Genomic DNA, 20,449 nt, shown 5'->3' with positions numbered 1-20,449 from the left:
ATACTAATTATAACCTGCATAAGTCTAGTGAAGAGAAACTTAAGAAATGTAATTCTTGTTTTCTAGTGAGCTTCAGTGCCATATAATTAATATAATTCAATCACTTCTTACCCATTTTTTTTTCTGCATGATTTAAGACATCAGAATTTAATTCACAGCCAGAATGAAAACCAGACTTAGGAAAAACTTGAAAAGACTAGAGAGGGATTTGCATTCTGCTGCATGGTTGAACATGTCCCTAAAGTAGCAGCTTTAGAATGCCGTGTCCTGATAGAATTCCCCGTTGAAAACTGGCCAGCAGTGCGGCTTTCTGTTGCCCTCCCCCTTGTCTGCACCACTGTGAACTGTCATGAGGTCCCTTGATACGAACTTAGGAGGCTCCACAGGATTGCTACACAGCCTGACAGAAGGACACCAGTATCACTGGGCAATCTGTGCTCTGGACTGTCAGCCCCAGGCTGTGGATTTTAGAATTGGCCAGCTACCCTGGCTCAACCTTAGATAAATATCCCTGGGTTCTAAGTAGGATGGGGAATTCAAAGCCCTGTTTTTAGTCCTTCCACAACCAATTCGTGACATGTTGTTACAAGCGAGGTGAGTGGATAGGCCATGTTTGAAGGGGGAAATAAGGAAATGCTTTCCACTACTAATTAATACTTACTCCCAGAGCAGTCTCTCTTTCCTTCAAGAATGAAGCCACTCAGAGGGCCAGATTCTAAGATCACTGTAGCCATTTACCCAGGGTAGTTGGGTAGTTGAAAGCTATGTGAAATGATTTGAGAAGTCTTAAGCAGTGCCTTCTACTCACCCAGTTTTCTCAAATGCTGCTTCTATTTTGGGCTGAACCCTGAAGTTTCAGTTAGACTTTCATTCTTTTTGGTTATATGGTTATGATTCCTTGTAGAATGGAAATCTCACTGTGAGGTATATCACTGTAAGTTATTATTACTCATTTGTACCACAGTATGAATTAGTGTGAGTTTCTTTGGTTTTGACAGAAAGAGAGAAAGAAGACATTGGTTGAGCGAAGTGTTAGAGATGGGATAAAGTCTTGGAGAGAGAGCACAGAACTTGGAACAAAGGCAGAAGGCAAGTTGCCACCTTCACACGCGTGGCCTGGGGGAGGACTATGGAGACTTCTTCCTCACCAGGATTTGCTCCTGTGCTTGAGAGAGACGGGGCATCCTGTTTTTCATTCTGGCAGGGAAGGACTCAGATGTCTTTTTACAGCTTTGACTCTTCCTTACCACTTCTAGATGTGGTTCCATTTCCTTTTCAAGATGAAAGCTTATCTTCGTCCCCTCCCAGAATAGTTCCAGGCAGCAGAACACAGTGAATCCTTCCAGATAAAAGACCCTCATGATAAAATGCCAGATTGTTATCAGAGAAGCAATGTGAGGGGAGTCCAGTCCCTGCCATTAATTACCTCCTTACAGCTTTGTTTATATCCTGCTCGTTTGGGGGCATGTTTTCCTTGGATAGTTTCTTGTCTGTGTTCTGAACTGCGGTCCGATGTTTGTAAAAATCCCAAAGGTCAGGGAATAGTAGGCTCCTTATTTTCTGAAAGGTTTAATGGCAAGGAAGAGAATATCAGTTTCTATCTTCCATCTGGAAGGAAATGGACAAATGCCTGGTTTTGGTGGTTCATTCCTCACCTCAAAGCATACAAACCATAGTGCATTGGATGAACTCTGAATACTTAGCCAAGAGGTTACCTGGAAATAAAATGACATTTATCTCTGTGAAGCCATGAGTATTAATCAGTGATAGACCAGGTTTCAAGACACTAAAGCCAGAGTCTAAAATGCTTTAAAACTGCTCAGTAAATGTATTTAAAATGACGCTGAACTGTGTAAGAGAATGTGTTTTATGTTATGTATGTTTTACCGCAATATAAACAAATGAACAACTGAAACTTGCTTCTTGGCAGCTCCAATACTTGGTCACAGTTGGAAGTACCATAGGGTTGGGCTGTATGGTCTGCTTTATTATTACATGCTCTTCCGTGTAAGGCATTATGCATCCTTTTAAGAATGGTGAGACTGTGAGCACAGAGAACCTTAATACAAGATGAAGAGACTGTTTTGCCACCATCATATGGGTATATTGGGAAGTTTAGGATTGGAAAAGAGTCCTATCTTGAAAATGATTGATTCTAAACAACTATAGACACTTTTTTTCACAAACGTAACCAAACGAGGTAGGGGGATAGGATCTCTTGATGGCTGGAATAGTAGCATCTATTGCTCCGATTATGACTCTATGACTATAAGTAGTATTAAGTAAATTAACCTTATTTTTGGTATCTGGCTGCCATTAGGTGGCCAAACACAGGTTTCTTTACCAAGTTAAACTCGAATCTGACCTTATGTTTTCCTATTAGGTTCTGTCCTCAGCCCAACCCATTTTTGCTATAAAACTCCCGATCGGTGCCTCAACTAGCTCAATCAGCTTCACTGATTATGGGGGCTCTTTCTGAGGACTAGACTCTTGCTTTTTTTTTTTTTTTTTTTTTTAGCCAAGAAACTTCTCAAACCCTGCAAACATGTTACCTTGTGACATAGCTGCAATATGAATTTTAGGATAGGAAATAAAAGAAAGTCTGAAAATAGCTCTTTTCCAAAAAAGGTGAAAGCCCTGAACTTAGAGCTCTGACTAAAAGATGCTTTTTTCACTGTAAGACTGGGTGGTGTGTGTGTGTGTGTGTGTGTGTGTGTGTGTGTGTGTGAGCACACACATTCGCCTGCATATGTGCTTATTCCTATCATCATTTGAAGGTAGTTGTGAAATATTCACCATGGGTTCGGCATTGTCTTTCTTACATATACATCTAGTATTTTCCTTAGAAAAGGCAAGGAAATATGGGAACTTAGGAAGAAGTTAAGGTGGATTTAAAATATAAAAGCTCACTTTGACTGAAACCAGTAAAAAACAAGCCCTGACCTTCTTATAGGTAAGAAAAATTGGAATTTTTTTAAATGTATTATTTTAGAAAATAAAGATTTGGCCAGAAATAGCATGGGCGGTTAAAGCAGTCTGGTGTGAAAGGCGTGTTTTTAAAATCTCCACTTAAAAAAAGATAAGGTTTCTTTGCTTTCTTCCTCACTAATGGTTTTGTCAGAATAATCATTTGAATAATAAATGAAATGCTTTGAAGTATATAGTAGGGGAGCAGCGAACTTTCCTGTGCCTTTTATGAACTCGAACTGGTGATACTGATCATAAACTAAATGATGCCAAATTCTGCCAATTTACCCAGGATGCAAATAATAGTATGTGTAACCAATGCCGTAGAAATCTACTGATGAAATCGTGAAAATGAACGGAAGTGATCTAGATTGTTTAATTTTCTTTTAAAATATTGAATTTTCTTTTGAAATGTTATATTTATTAGATCTTAGCACCCACAAGTTAAACAGTATTGAATATCACACATAGCTCTTTATTTTTAATGTTAGGTTGAAGGTTATGTCCTTGGCGTGATTGAGGAATGACTCATATAATTTGCACTGACTTTTTTTTTTTTTTTGGATGGGTGAAGAGGGAAGCTGGAGAGTAAGATGATACTGAATTGAGGCTAAATTTATTAATTGAATTTAGAAGGAAATAATGGATGTCGCTTAATGATTTTCTCATTTCTTGTTATATTCACTTGTATACCTTCTATGAAACTTCTCTTGAATGCTCCTTATGCTTAAAATGCAGTATAAAATATCTCTTGGACACCAAAAGTAGCATTGCAAATTAGCAATGATTTCTCTCCTAGTAAATGGACATGTTGGAAGATGTGACTGGAATTCTTTATTGACTTATTCCCTATGTTAAAATACGGTTACCATGAAATTAATGTATTAAGCCTTAGTCACAATCCAGGGAAGGACTTAAAGGTAATGTGATTCTCACTTATAATCAGTAACGTAATTAAATGCTGGAGGGCTTCAGCCATAGTGATGTACCTTGTTTCCGAACAAAGATAACACCACCACTGGAAGTGTATACGTGCAACACTGGTATCTTCTTAATTAGTGGTAGGGTGTATGTGATCAGTTTTGTTTCATCTTCAAACTTTGCCCAGCGGTCTCCATTGTGCATTTGTTTGGCATATTAAACAATAGTGCACTAATTTGGTTTCTATTTTTTTAGAATTCGATATGATTCAAACCAAGATGAAAATTACCTTTTCACTATGGAATATCCAAAGTATCAAAATAAGCAAAAATAAAAGATATTAAGAAGCAGGTTCAATCTACCCAAGATGGAGAAAATAATCTATTTTGCCTTTACCAAATGGAAAATTCTACTACGAAATGCAGATGAGTTTACTAAAGCTAGCCCAACAGATTTGGCATTGCTTGGTTGGATGGTTTGTCAAGTATATGTAGGAGTAATAAAAACGAATTTCTTTTGATGTATATCTAACTGTTGGGGCACACTAGTTTTGCAACTAGTGCAGCCCCTGGAGTCACACAGACCTAACTGAATCCTAGCTTGTCCATTCCCATTGAGAGCTTAGCCAAGTCACGTAAAATCTCTGAGCCTGTCCTAGAAGAGTATGTGGAAAACTGAGAATACTGTCTTAAAAAATATATATTTTTTTGTTTTTTAATTTTTACATGATTAATTGTTAGGATTTAAGTATTTGTTGATTCAATTCTTTAAGACAGCACAGGGAAAAGTTAATTCTGCTTGTAAAAGTTCAAAGGAAATAGCTGGGCTTGTTTAAGCTGAGGAAGAGAAGATTTGGGATGCTTTACAGATGGTACTGGATGCTGGGAAGGGAAAACAAGACAGGATGCATAATAATTTTTCAAACGTATATGAGAGATTATTCTTAAAAACAGAGGTATTGAGGTAAAATTGACATAAAATAAACTGTGCACGTTTAAAGTAGGCAATTTGATAAGTTTATGTACCCATAAAACCATCACCACTGTCAAGATAGTGAACAGATCATATTCATCACCTACAAAACTTTCTCCAAGCCCCTTTGTACTTTTCTCCAAAAACCCAACCCCCATCATGGGGCAGTGGCTGTTCTGTGTTATGTCACTATAGGTTATTCATGCATCAACTGTAAGTGGAATCATACATTATACATTCTATTTTGTCTGGCTTTTTCACTCAGAAAAATAATTTTGAGACTTATCCATGTTATTAACATCGATCAGCGCTTTGTGCCTTCCCATTGCCAAGTGGTAGTCCACTGTGTAGAGATATACCACAATTTGTTTATGTATTCACCTTTTGATGGACATTTCTGCTGTCAGTTTTGACTATTACAAATAAAGGTGCTAGGAGTATTTATGTACAAGTCTTTGTATGTACATATGCTTTCATGTCCTTGAAGTAAATACCTACGAGTAGAATGAGAGGGTTGTATGGAAGGTGTACATTTAACTTTTTAAGAAAAATGTACACCTTATCTTTCAAAGTGACTATACTATTCTGTATTCCCACCAGCAGAGGATGAGTGTCCCAGTAGTTCCATATGCTAGCTACCACTTGGTATGCTGTCTTTTTAATTTTAGTTTTTCTAGTATGTAGTAGTATCTTATTGTGGTTTCAATCTGAACTTCCCTAATCACTATGGATGTTATGTTTATTTGTCATCCACATATCATTTTGATGAAGTGTTGCTTCAAAGCTTGACCCAGTTTTTTTATTGGGTTGTTTTCTTATCATTTTGAATATATGCTGGATACAAGTCCAAAGGTTATTCTAGGCATAGATTCACTTATTTCCCTGGCATGTAGAAACAAACAAAAAAATTTTAGGTTGCAGCAAGAAAGACTATAATTGTACCTAAGGAAGTACTTTTTGACTCTGATACTCATGTTTGCATCAGGGGAAGCCAAAGGAGGATGTAAATTTTTCCCTGAAGGTATTTAAAAATAGGGCTGGCAGTGGTCTGTTTGGATTCTGTAGGCATGCTGATGACTCACTTTACCTAATTGCAGTCTTCATTTGAGAAAAGAATATTCCCTGGGGTGGGTCTGTTACTAACATCTCAATATGCCTTGCTCTTTTGTGCTATTTTTTTGGTATCCAAAAAAGTACAATTTCTTGATGTTTTCTAAAACTTCTCGTGTACTTTATAAATTCAGTCTCTCTGATTTTAGCTTGAAATGTTGCTATAAAACCCAAGGGGCGTGAATCAGGGTCATAATTAGCTTTAGCAAAAACAAATTGCAATCTCTGGAAAGTAATCAAATCAAAAGAAATGTTCAAATTTATTTCATCCTGTGGTAGTACAAATCATTGTTTTAGCTGATAGTATTGGGTAGATTCATTTACTCTCTGTAGAGGCAAAATAATTAACTAGATTCTAGAGAAGAAATCGTACGTGATTAAAGGAGTTGGGGCTGTTTTAGCCCATGGATGGGAAGAGTGAGGGGTGACTTAATGACAGGGTTCCAGTATAGCTAATGAAGGGTTTTCCTGTGTGTAGAGAACACTGGTCATTTGTTCTTCAGCTCCAGAGAGGCTCAAACTAGAGAAAAACGACTGCAACCATAGAAAGATTGAGTGTGGTTAGTGTTATATGTAAAACTTTTATTATGGGCATGAATATTATTATGAGATCTAAATGATGGAATGAGGTAAGAGAGGTCATAAAGATATTTTAAAATACAAAAGGTAGCTGTCTGCCTGGAATGTTTAAATGTCCATTGAATTATAGGATTTTATTATTGAAGGAGACCTTAGAGATCACTATTCTAATCTCCTTTTACAGATGAGAATGTGAAAGCACATTATGTAACTTGCCTCTGGCCACGTCGTTAGGTACTAATATTTTAACTTGAGGATGTTTTAAAAGTAACCTCACTGAAGACACACCAAAGGGACCATATCAGAGTTTCTACCTCACATATTTCACTCTACTAAAATAGTCACTTAAAGCGGATGATTATGTGTATTCTTTTTCCCAAGACCATAAATATCTTGCCAATGTACTGACCTGACCTGTGTGTATCTCTTCTTGTCATTAAAAATATTGAAGATTTTTATTCTTGGACATTTTGAACTTGTCTCTAAATAAATACATGCTTTGAAAGACTGTAGAAACTTTGACCCAAGGCGATCAATATTGATAGAGGGCACTGCCTGGTCTAATATGGGGTTCTTCATAAACCTTTGGTTAATGGCTGTACTACAAAGACTGTAAATTGGTGGATGACTTTGAGTTAGTTGTTATATCCTGGTGACTAATTTGCCTTCATTAAAGGTAACTCAATGTAAAATTTTAGATTTTGTTTTATTAAACACTAGTTAGAACAGTAGGACACATATGTAGGCCTTCAGTTCATTGCATAAATGTTCTGTAAATATGTAAATATGACCTGTAAATATGAGTTCTAACCATTGGAATTAGTGGGATACATTGTTTTTAAAGGATTGCACACTCATTGCTACAACAGAAGGAAATTGCACAGTGCATTTTATTTGATTATGGTTTCATTTTATTTGGTGACTCATCATTCTGTACATGTTCCCACTAGACCATCTAGAGCAAAAACCTACATATGTTTATGTATTTATTTCAAAGAGTTTATACGTGTCCTAAAAATGAGATAAAATATTCAAAAGTACCTAGTACATTGCCTAACATCTAACAGACACTCAGTAAATGTTCCTCCCTTCCTTTCCTTTTTTCTTCCTTGGGTTTTAACATGGGTATTGACAGTCTTTCAGAAGTGTAACAAATTCTTGTCAAAAGGGACATTAGTAAAATTATTCACATTTAAAAGTGTTTGCTTCGAAATTATCTTTAGTGTATGTTGAACACTCACTTGACTCAGGATGCTTAGATTTTATAAGATTTTAATATCTTTTCAGAAATAGTCACCCGAAAAGTCAAGTTCTGCTGGTCCAAGAAAGATTTACTCAGCATCTATGATTCATCCAGCCAATCTTGAGCTAGATTTAAGTTGCTTTGAATGGCAGAATAAGAAATTTGTATTTAATGTGGTAATAGAGAGCTATTATAGGTTTTGGAACATTTGAAAACTAAAAATAAATTTTAAAAAAAAACTTTTAAAAATGGAACCAAAAAAATTCCTTTCCAAACCTTCTCCCTAAAATATATATATTAGGTTAAAAAGAAGAGAGTAAATTCTCTCTATACCTTTGTGTAGTTTCTTAAATTGACCACCCAGTCCTGTGTTTGTGAACTGAAAAATACTCACTGTACATGTGGAGCCACATGCTCTAAAGATTAATGGGGTGAGTTTTAGCTGTACGAAATCATTTCAAGAACTTGGCATTTGAGCCATCACCACAGCACGCTCAGGACTGTTTTCTCTGACACACCCACTACCTGCAAGGAAAGGAGAAGATATGCTGAGTCAAGGCCAGGTATTCTGTTCAATCCCTTTAAAGCATCAGCGGCTGCCTGAATGTGTTCATCTCTCGGTCTTTTGTGGAGCCAGAGCAGAAACAATGTGAGGGCTTTTGCTGTTGAGAAGAATGTGCAGCTCTTTCACTCAGTCTGCACAAGCTGCAGGCCTCAGCTCCTGCCCTGCTCTCAGTTTATCCCAGCCTGAGAGCCCTGAGGGTAGATCCAGAATGCTTTTCCAGCTGTCTATGAGGAGACCAGTAGACCAGTATGAGGCTTGTTGATCCAGGTCAGAGATAAAATCCACAGATGGACTGGGAGGGAAGATCGTGCCAAATTTTCCAACTAAAACTAGTGGTTATTGTCATTGCTTCGGAAAGTTTTATACTGTTTATGCTAGATATTTGTATCTTTTCACTTTATAATACTCCATTTTATTTTAGGTAAAGACTGAATATAATGATTCCCTTTTAATCTCTAGGATTTTCAAAGCCTTTTTTTATTTATGTTCCTGAAAATTCTTTTCCATGATTTTTGGAGTCAAGAAAGAATCATTGTTAAGGTATACTACATTTCAGTGCTCCAGAAGAGGGAAAAACACCCTTTCCAGCTGTCTAGACAATTAAGTCTGAATCTGGAAAATTCAGTTTCAAATTGTATTCGTTGTCTAGGCAAAAAGAAAAGAGAAGAGAAGAGAAAAAAGAAAAGAAATTTCAGATAACATATAATTTTCAACTTTATATTTTTTATCAGCAAGTAACCAAGAATTAGCATCCAGAAATCATGCATCTTTTCATTTATTTAACGTGTTCGTAAGTCTAAATAATTAAAGCGTTATTCAAAGAGCTTTTTAAAGTAAGCACCACCCTGGATAATTTCCCCCATTCCTGTTGGAAAGTTCCCTTGCTTTATTTCCTCACACTGAAAGAAACAGTATGAGTGCGAGTAGCCATTGCATGCATGACCCTATGTCCTTGCCAGCTATGTGGCTGTGTGCTGTGTGCAGTTCTTGCAGGGGCAAGTGGAGGGATGTCAAAGTGATGGAGGCCGATTCCCAGCTCCTGGCAGCTGCCATTTTCACCCCTCTGGGATGAACAGCCTGTGGTTAGTCAGCCTGAGTAAAGTTTGAGTAACTTGGAAGCAGAGTGTAAGTGACCTTAAAAGGATGCGCCCTCTAAGGCTTAGACTCCAGTTGACCTATCCCAGGTGTTTATACACCGAAGTTTTAAGACATTCTATTGTGACTTATTGTTGGCATTTCTTTATAAAAATACTTTGTTAAAAGGTTTTAACATGTTGATTAGAGTTAATTTGTAAAGAGCAATTACTGTTTTGTGCTGCCCAGTAATAGACATTTTAACTAAACTTTCTATCTGCAGATCCATATGTTTATTTTCTTGTCCATGAAAGCTGCAAATGTGCAGTTTTTAGCTTAGCTACTGTCTACTGCTGTTATTTTTCCCTCACTACCCAAACCAAGGAATTAAAAAAAAAAAATCAAACTTCAGAATTCCTGAACCCATTACCCTTCCAAGAAATATATTTGAATAAAGAAATCCATGAGCTGTGCAGAGGGCAAGATTACAGCAATTGCAACTTTTAAGTGTTTGTGGTTTGACTTGCAGGAAAAGGAACAAGTAGTTCAGGTGGTGGTAGGTCCTTTGATGAACTGAAAATTGGTATAGGAAGGACAAGTAGAGAATCTGGCAACCTTGATGAGCACCGAACTCACCTGAGAATGTGGACAAACTTTAGGAATGCCACGTTTGTACCAGAAACATACTTAATAGTCACAGGACATGCTGAAATGTCTGCCTTTTCAAATTCACTGGTACAGACTTACTTTTTAGTGGTTTCTCTCTTTTATGCATGCACACGTACCCACATATGTACGTGTTTCCTAAAGGCAAGATTTGAAACTAGGAATGACATAATAAAAAGGAAAGAAGAAATCTTTGGTGAAACAGCTTTTGAAACAGCCTTAGAATTGATAGAAAATAGAATATGGACCCTAGACCTGAAGAATAAGGCCACGGGTCTCACTCATTTGGCGTCAGAGAAACTCAATCTTCCTTCTCTCCTTTTCAGCTTCTCTGGTAGAGAGCAGGGAGGGGAGGCTTTCAGAAGCACTTGAAGCCTTGTACAGCAAGGCTCTATGTCTTCAGCCAGCTGTTGAGATAGAGAACACTAGACAGTTTGTACATGTGGATAAAGCTTTTAAGTTTGAAAGTTATTCCACCTACTTGATTCAATAATAGCCGCCATTTATTGATCAGTAACTTATAGGCATTGTGTTTTATATACATTATCTCATTTAAGCATCATAACAAGCCTATGAGGTAATTAGGCTTCTCTACTTTATAGAAGATAAAAACTTAGGAGATTCACTGACCTATCCAGGGCCACACACTAGTGACAGGATTTGGATTTAAGCTAGGTCTGCTGGATTCCAAAACATTTTTTAACTCCTGTCCTATGTGCTTTATTATTTATAACTATAAAGACCCTGTTTCTATCCTCAAGATCACTTTGGTCTAGCCAACATGTCATCTGAGGGCTACTGTGGGAAAGCAAATGAGATGGGCCCCCAGCTCTGACAGACCTAAATATGCAATTGCAGTGCCAGGGTATGGGGAAAAAAAGTGATTGATTCTGACCAGAGGAAGTGCAGTAAGATTTCACCAAAAAAAAAAAAAAAAAAAAAAAAAAAAAAAAAAAAAAAAAAATGATACCTGAGCAGAGATCAGAGGATAGAGAAGAGTCCCCTAAACCTACAAGGGTGAAAAGATATTCCTTCCAGCGAGAGTGAACTGCAATGTGCAAGGCACTAAGGATGAAAATGGTTGACGTGATTAAACATATATAAAATTTTTTTAATAGTATAACCTGAGTTCTCAGCCTACTCATTCTCACCTAGCCCTCAGAGATACCCTGCAAGGTAGAGTTGTCTCAGCTTTTAAGATTGTCATTCCCCCAAGAGCAGATGGCCGTGCTTTATGAAAAACAGACCATAATGGCAGGACATACTTGAGTAAATTTAGTGAGAGGCTTCTTCAAACTCAGCCCAGCCAAGTACCCAAGATGTTAACCCCTTGGTCAAGTAGAAGCACCTAGGGAAAGCAGATAATCATTTCACCAGCAGCAGAAGCTTCTGTTTTATATAAGGTATGGATGACCTCTGGAAAGTGAGAATCAGTACTGGAGCTGGGTCTGGGAATGCAGAGGAAGTGGGAGAACATGAATTATGTCAGTGAGAGAGAGTGAAAGAAGGATATGTGTTCTGGATTCAGAAGCCATTCTGAGACTTTTCTGAAGACTCGCTCTGGTTCTTGTGAAATCGGGGACTTACTCAAGGCCGCCAGGCCTTAAAGTGTCCTCTCAGTTCAAAAATACCTCCCTCACAAGGGCCTGGAAATGTTCCCTCAGCTATTCTGCCTTGCTGCGAGGATTATGTGATGTTACATGGACAAAGATTTTAACACGAAGTCTGGCCCTCTGTAGATGCTCAGTAAATAATAGTTGTTTTCGGTATCGTCCTTATTGTTTTGCTTCACATTCTACCAGTTAGAGACTGGTTCCAGAAGTCATTCGTCCCTCAGCATGATTCGGTTGAACAGGTTCCTTTGGAAGCATTCGGCCTCTGAGGATTTTGAGGCAACTGTATTATAAAGCCTTAGAATCACTGAACTTTGCAGGTGACAGAACCTAATTAGAATGCAGGATCTGCCGCTTGCTAGTTTTATGACCTGAAATATCTTGAGAAACCTCACTGTCCTCATCTTAAAATTAACGATGATGATAATGACCTTGTAATGAAGATTTAGTGAAGTAAACAAAATGATGTCTACAGTAGGTAGCCAGTCCTGGCACACAGTAGTCATTCAGTAAACCTCAGTTACCTTCTTTTGACTGGATGCACTGAGGAGCAGTTTGGGTTGATGAAGGAAAAGGCACAGGCCTGGCAAGGGTACCTCTTTCTTGCCAAACCCAGTTGTTCCTTCTGCCTGACCCCAGCTGGACCATGATCTCCCAGACTCCCCACCCTCCTCTCTTGGTGCCCCACCCCAGTTCCTCTGCAGCAGCCTGTGTTTACTTCTCATGGCTCTGCAAAGTATTGGCTATTGGCCTTGTCTTTCCCCCCAGACTATCGGTTTTCTGTGTCCTGGGCAGCGACTTTTCTCTCTGATCTTCTGGTATTTAACCCAGTGCATGCTTGTGTTAGGCCCTCAGTTGATGTTTGCCTGCCTAACCTAGAAGAATGGGCAAGCAGAGACGATTTTGGTGATGTCCAGCTTCTTACCTGTGAAAACTTTCAGGAAAATTGGAAGAGATTCCAAGGGTTAATGTAGGGAAACAACACCTGGAAAAAAGTTTAGTTACCACTCTGATATGGGGGGAGGTGGGGCGATGATCTCAGAAGAGTAGTCTTTCCCTGTTCAGAATGCTATGTTCTAAACTCTAAGGGACCTCTAGGGTTCCTGAAGTCCAAAGGTGGGTATCACCCTCACTGGAAAGTCTTTTATCCTCCAAAAAGCTATTCCAACTATCCCTCCTGCTCTTCCGCCTGTGCCACGGCACATCCATGTGTGTCTCTGCGGGTGCTACTGCTTTGTGGTCATGAGGTTATCTGTCTGGCTCCCCCTCTAAGCTAGTTGTTCCCTCTGAGTAGTGTCCTAGTTCTCCATCTCCATCTCTCTAAAGCAGAGCACATACCTGACAGTTACACCGTCTGCAAAGCAGCAACTGGAGGTTCTTCACCAGGGTCTGGGAAACACTACCCCAGGGTTTTTGGTTGTGCATCATGAACCTCCTAACATTGTATGGGAAACTACGTGTATATGTTCATAAATCTATTTCTCTCGTGAGAGAGTCCACAGTTTACATTACATTCTGAAATGTTTTCATGATCCTATGAGTGTTAAAAAAAATATATCTAAAACACTTTCTTAGAGATTTTCCACGTACTTGTAAATTAGAGCTTATGTTTTTATTAGTTGGGAGATATTTTTATGCTCCCTCAATTTCCAGGTGTGAGCTATGGCTTGGAATAGTCCACGAGCTCCATCTGGGCACCGTCAATGGTGGTTCTGTCTGGACACTGCTCCTTACACATCCTGGAGGGACCATTTAGCCTTTCTGAGCTTGATTTTATTTTTTATCTGTTAAATTAGGTTTCTAATTTCCTATAGGAATGTTGCATAGTGAAGAGGTAATGGGTGTTGCAGGCATTTTATAAACTGCCAAGGTCTATAAAATTGAGGATACAAGTATTACTATTACAAATGTGTCATTTCTCATGTGACATAATGTCAAGAACACAGTCAGCAATTGACAAATGTGTGATTAAAATGAGCATGGAAGGGTTTATTAGAATGAGAAAATTAGAAGTTTAAAGATTCTAGCGTCTGTGTGCCCCATAGATCCAGTGGAAGACAGAAAGCTAAGGGTATACTGAGGAAATGATTTTCACATGATGGTAAAAGTAGAAATGACCGTGGAGATTTCAGGTCTCTTTGCTTTATTTTCTAGAAGAATTGAGACTCAGAGAAATAGAAATTGTCTGTCCCACTTCTTTTCAGAAAGATTCCTCCTCATCGCTTTCAATGGAGGCCAAAAAAAAAAAAAAATCTTACCTTTGTATCATACATTTGCTGTCTTCTCTTAGATTTATCAGGGTGACCACTTCATAAGGTCTATAAATGTCTAATCACTATGTTGTGCACTTGAAACAAATATAATATTGGACGTCAACTGTAATTGAAAATTAAATTTTAAAATATTACAGCACAGTCTTGATTCCCTCACTGGGGCCACTTAGAGGCCTGCAGTTCCTAAAATATGCTGATCCTGTGCTAGACACAGGCACAGTGCACTGGACAAACTTTCTGTGTCCAAAACGCCTTTCTTCTTCGAATGTTCTCGTAGACATCACATCAGAACACTGGGCGTAGAGTATTGCCGCTGCTCTCAGCTCGACTGAGACCCAGATAAGTTACTATGACTTATCCAAGTCACAAAACTCAGTGTCCGAAGCAAGATGAAAATCCAAGTGCTATAATTTTCTGTCCTTAGAGCCACTGGCTTCTGAGTTGCCGAAGAGCATCTCTGCTTGATTTTGGCACATTTATTGAATCAAACTAGAAGATTCTATCCAGAAGAAAGATAGAGATTTTAGCTTCAAATGTATTCCAAGTAGGGCTGAAAAGACTGTGTTTATTTCTCCTTGCACTGCAGGCCACATACGTCTAAAGAAAAGCAAATCTCATCAGATCCCCTCTTGTCCCTAATAGCTGATAGCTGACAAAGCAGTAACCTAGAAACGTTTTTTGTTTAATGGTCGTGTGTGTGTGTGTGTGTGTGTGTGTGTGTGTGTGTGTGTGTGTTTTGACTATAACCTGTCCTTCCACTTAAATAATTTTCAATAGAAAAGAGTTTGAAATTACATTTAATTATTACTTTATAATGAAATGTTACTTAATTAAATATTACTTTAAAAATATGCGTCTTCTTTTTTTCTATAATTACATTACTTTTTCGAGGGGAGAATTTGTTTTTCTCTTTAACCTGATAGTGTGCATTTGGAAAGTACCGTAGTACAGGGTATCTGAAAGCAGAAAATTCTGGCTCTTTTCCTACTTTCTATTCTTCTGTATGGTTGCCAGATTCCTTTGGGAAATCATCATATGCGAAAGTTCAAGAGTAAAAGAGGGAGCATTCTTTAGTGTATAGTTACTACTAATTAGAAACTAAATATCTGTAACTATGTCAGAGTTATTTGTGCTTGAAAAGAAACATTTATACACAAGAGCCCTTTTAGTAACATAAAACACCATAACACAAAGTGTGTGTATTGAAGAAATCCGGGACAGACAGAAGGGGAAGCTTCTGACAAATGACTGTGCTAAGTGTGATCATTTGCTAATTAAATCTCAAAGCATTTTCAGAGTCTTTTCTCTGTCAAATGAAATTTTTTCACTAACCCTTAACCACCACCACCCCCCCCCACCCTCACCCCGTGGGCCAAAGCAAACATTTTACCGTGTTTGCCAATTACAGATTAAACATTTAATTATTTTAAAGAAAAAATAAGTGAGAAAATGGGCAAGTTGGCAGAACCTAGTCAAAGACCTTTAGGAAGTCTGTAGCTACTTACTGTAACCTTAGCCCTCAGTGTCTTACCATAATATGATATGAGGTGAGCTCTTCCCCATCCTGGAAGTACACACCGATTGACCTATCTCATGGACCAACACTCTTAGGGGAAAAAAATGACACAATGTTTTGACTTACCTAGTACCTCTTTCTTCTCTTTCCCTACCTCCTGCTCCTTACCTTACTCCCCATGATGAAATTCTGCTTGCATCATTCGTTCTATTTGTACAAAAATCGTATCTGTACTTTTGCTGTCATATTAAGATAGATATCGGTGATGCCTCTGGGGTATTAGAAACATTTCAACCTTAGGGCTCAGCCTAAACGGCTGCATAGGCTTAATAGCTCACAGTTTGCCAGTAATTCCTTCTTGGGATATTGATCAATTTTGAAAGACAAGAAAAACAAACAAGCATTAAAAAAAAAAAAAAAAAAAAAAAAGCCAAGAGCCCATTTCTTTCCTCTACAGAGTCTGCTATCTTTTCACCTTTCCTATCTTTGTCTTGGCATTGAAGACATTTCTGTAAGTTGAATGAGTTACTTTTTTAATTGCATTAGAGTTCTAGTCAAGAACTTATTTAAGCTAGGACATATTGGCCTTTCCTCTCAAATAATATTGTACCTTTGAAGGCTCTCAGGTGTATAGTTTCAAAAAAATGGCATGGACTCTCAGGTTCTGAGTGTTTACAAAGTCAAGAGGCCCTTAGGTGATGACCTGCCTTTCTAGTGACCTTCATAGGATCTCAAAATACCACTTGTCCATGACTTTTACTTCTTTAAGAACTGGAGTCTATTCAAGTTCTTTGTGTGTGAGTTAGTCCAGAGGCAAAGCTTTGGTGACTTGAGGGTCCATCTCTTGTTCTCTTGAAAATAAGTTCAGATCATGTAGTCTGCCATTTTTGGCACTCCCCAGTCTGGCTTGACCCACATCTCAGCCTTACATTCCACTGTTATTCAAGGGCCTGTACATCAGCCAGACACCTCTACCTATAGATTTCTACCTGAGCATTTCTGCTTTTGCTTTATACTACTATTCTTGGTTGAAACAACTGCCTTGTTTCTTTTGGTGTTACTTGATCATGTTTGCTTCCCTGAGATCCATCCATCTCAGATCTACAATCCACAGTCTTATCATCCTGTAGCCATAATGTCAGGATCACTTGTGTATTATTTTTCCAGTACCGTCTTGTACTTTTGGTCATTTTTTCAAATGTACTTTTCATCTTGCCAATGAGAGTACAGGCTCCTCAAAGACAACAGTGACTGTCTGATTTCTAATGGCACTTGTTATAATGCTTTTGTTTATTTGGAACGCCTAATAAAAGGTTGTTTGATTATCTGTTGTCTTATTAGCAAAGCCTTTCTGCTTTTATTCCTGTGATAGAATCATAGATGTTAATGATATGTATAAGAAAAGTAAAGTCACAAATTCACACGCACGATCATTTGGAATAAGAGAAGTAGGAAAAACATCACTGGGAATAAAGAGCAACTCCCCCCACCTTCTCAGCTTGGATGTCCCAACCAGAGCTAGATAGAGCATCAGCACCCACAAAAGGCACAGATGTGGAGCTGAGTATTTAATGGTCTTGTGATTTTATTTCTTTCCAGATGTGGTCACTCACCTGTCTACCGCTCCCGTGAAATGGCAGCTCGTGCCTTGGTCCCATTTGTTATGATAGATGAAATCCCTGATACCGTTCGAGCTCTGTTGGCCAAACTCCCCAACTGTACTGACCAGTGTTTTCGGCAAAACCATATTCATGGGACACTTCTCCAGGTAAGTAAAGTTACTGTGTGTCACTTTGTCAAACACCACAGGATGAACATTGTTTTCTCATGTGCTTTTAGTAGGTGAGGATTTGATGCACAAGTTTTTAATTTTCCATAGAACTTTTTTCTATTGCTGAGTATTTCCTAGGTATATTTTTTTTTCATTCTAATCATGAATACAATGTCAACCATGATTCTCCCAGATCATCTATTGCAGTAAATCCAATTTTCTTCAGCATGTTTCCCATTTGTACTTACCTCTCTGCACCAGGTAAAATTTTGTCTTTTCCATCAAGTATGCCTACAAAACATTCTAAGCCACTCCCTCTTCAGAGTAAAATTGTGAGAATTCTTTGAAAGAGAGGTTGACCCAAGAAGCACGAGGAGAGTCATACACATCAGGAAGAATTTGCCCTGCAACATGATACCATAATATATGGAAATACCAGATTCTACTTTCAGATTTCTCTGTGCTACAAAGTAGACTTTTTATTTTTAATAAATAGACATTTTCTTGAAACTCTTTTTAAACCCTAACTGTAAACTTGGGGTCAGGTGGCATTGGTGAGAAGATGCTGATGTTCACCCGGCCTGCCGTGGTCATTCACCATGGGGCGGGGGCTGGAAATATCAGGTCATATTTCTGATTTGTGAACAGAAATGAGAGATGGCCTCGAGATCCCAATATACATTATAAGCTTGAGGTCTACACTGCTGACACGTAAGGCAATGTGTAGAGTGGTTAATGGCGTGGGACTCTGGAGCTGGACTATTGGTGTCACTCTCAAATCCATCACTCACTACCTGTACACCTGTGTCTTCATTTTTGAAATGAGGATAATATTAGTGCATACCTCACAGGGATTTTGTGAATATTAAATGCATTAATACATATAAAGTACTTGGAGTAGTACCTCATACATAATAAGGTATAAAGATATAGTTATTATTGTCATTATTAACAGTTTTCTTGAGCCTGTACCATAGTGAAAACTAATATATTTTTAGTAACTTCATTTCTATCTTCTTGCCTTCCTTCCTTTGTTGTTTTATGTATTCAACAAGTATGTACTGAGTGCCTCCTACCACACTACTGTGACATAGTGAAAACAGTAACAAGTCAGTTCTTGAGCTGAGGACAAAATAGACCAAGAAATGGGCAATCACAATGTAGTGTGCTAAGTGCTAGGGGAGCACATAGCAGGGCCACCTGACTGCCTTGGAGAAGTCAGGAAGAAATTGACATTAAAGCAGAGAGCAGAAGAAGTTAGCCAGATGAAGGGAAAAGCATTCACCATGTAGATGGAACACTTACAGAAAGGCTCAGGGTAGGCGAGAAGTCAGCTCATCTGGGAACTGCAAATTTGGGTGGGACTGAAGTTCTAGGCAAATCTCAAACTAGTCTCAGGACCTTTTGACCCTCTCAGAGGTTGTTGAGGATCCCAAAGAGCTTTTGCCTATCGATATTTAATTAGAAACTAAAATAGAAAATCTTAAAACACAAGCTGTCACAAGCACATATTCTATTTAGTCATTAAAATGATGGCTTCATCACATACCTTGTAGCCTGTGGTAAACTCCACTGTACACTGAGAGAATGAGAATAAAAGAGGAAGTAATAGAATCATTTTGAAAATAGATTAATCCTGCAGACCTCCTAAAAAGATTGTGCAACCCCTGAGGCTCCCAGACCAGATCTTCTGGTCTGTGTTATATGCCTTATGGATCTTTAATGCTTTAGCCAATACGAACTCTTTAGTACTCCCTTAGTCTTCACTATTGCCCTGAGGAAGAAAGGAGCAGGGGTTATTATCTTGTTTTTAAGGATGGGACCCTGAGGCCAATGCAAGTTAAGTCTCTTGATTCTGTAATACTGCTGCTTTGAAGGAAAGAGGCTGGCAATAATGAGTAATGCAGAACAAGCTTTTCAAAGAGTCATTGATTATGCAGCTAGATTAGAAGGAAGGCTTAGGTTGTCAAGGAGGGATCTGCCATTGGATTTTCTTTATTGAAAATCCACTCTTGGCTGAACTTTGTCAGAAGTGGTGAGGTTGGAATTGCTTCTTTGGCTCTTTTACCAGTTGTACAAATGGGCCTCCCAGCTGAGTTTCCCACACACACCACTAACGGGTCTGGCTCATGTTTCACCAGTCTGCCCAGCAACAAAACATGGTCATTGACTCTGTCTCTGGGCTCCCTTTGATATTCTCAAATTTACTTTTTCTGCTACATAAAATGTGAAACATGGGAAGGTAAAAACCCTCTAACTCTGGGGTGGTTGTGGCTGTTGCTCGTGTTCCTGAGTATGGGAGAGATGAAGGGCTCAGTTGAAAAACAAACAAACACAGCAATATGGGTGTCGGGTATCATGTTCATGTTTGTCAAACAGATTCCTGTCTTTACCAAGATTGGTTTATACCCTGATTGAAAAAGGAAGTCGAAGGCATGTGAAAATGCTTCCGTCATGTCCTTTCGGGTGTCTCATCTGTGATGTAATAGTTCTGTTTCAATCTGGTGTTCTTTATGGGGAAAACATAAGGGGTGAAGATGGGGAGGATCTTTTTTCTTTCTGCAAGTTGTAGATTCCTTCCCCACATAAAGCTACCTTTGAAATCAGTAAATGGCCTGCACCTGGAAAAGAGATGCTAGGGCTCGAAAGGAATGATAATCTCCATGGGACTTTAAGAGCCAGCTAAGTAAATATAAAATTGTTGGTTTTGTTTTGTTTTGTTTTGTTTTTTTTAAGCAGGAAATCATATTGTAATCAGAAAACAAATTCTTTCACAGAACATTTTCTTGAATTATACATTTTGACTTCTTTGAAAAATGTTTATAGAAATATATCAAACCTCAGAAGTGTTTCTGTAGTATACCTTAAAAAAGAGAAATATGCTGATCTCTGAATTTTCTGGGACTATGAAAGAAAGAGTCAAATTATAGGACATAAAAAAAAAAGAAAGAAAGAGCATATGGGATTCATTTCTTAATTTTAAAAACCAGAGGTTCATAATTGCCATGTTGAAATGGTTGGAAGTAACACACATCAGAAAAGGTGAGATTGTATAGCAGATTCACAAGAGCCAGTGGTAAATGACATGAAGTCTCAATAAAGGCTAGATAAGAGCCATGGACATTACCTCATTTGCAACAACACTGGCAGAACTACCATGTCTTTTAAATAGAATTAAC

The 20,449-nt window shown here is 38.3% G+C and overlaps 1 protein-coding gene across 5 annotated transcripts in view; it reads left to right on the top strand.

Annotated features, from left to right (window-relative positions):
• Positions 1-20,449, top strand: part of THADA (THADA armadillo repeat containing) — a 278,522-nt gene that overhangs the window by 138,351 nt on the left and 119,722 nt on the right. For all 5 annotated transcript variants that reach the window (XM_036224851.1, XM_036224852.1, XM_036224853.1 and 2 more), the window contains one exon: positions 17,099-17,267. In XM_036224851.1, coding sequence (XP_036080744.1) covers positions 17,099-17,267 — 169 coding nt within the window. The remainder of the gene's footprint in view (positions 1-17,098; positions 17,268-20,449) is intronic.

This window comes from Rousettus aegyptiacus, unplaced genomic scaffold (assembly GCF_014176215.1).
Source record: "Rousettus aegyptiacus isolate mRouAeg1 unplaced genomic scaffold, mRouAeg1.p scaffold_m13_p_7, whole genome shotgun sequence".
NCBI classification, from domain to species: Eukaryota; Metazoa; Chordata; class Mammalia; order Chiroptera; family Pteropodidae; genus Rousettus; species Rousettus aegyptiacus.
This window is presented reverse-complemented; position numbering and strand designations above follow the sequence as displayed.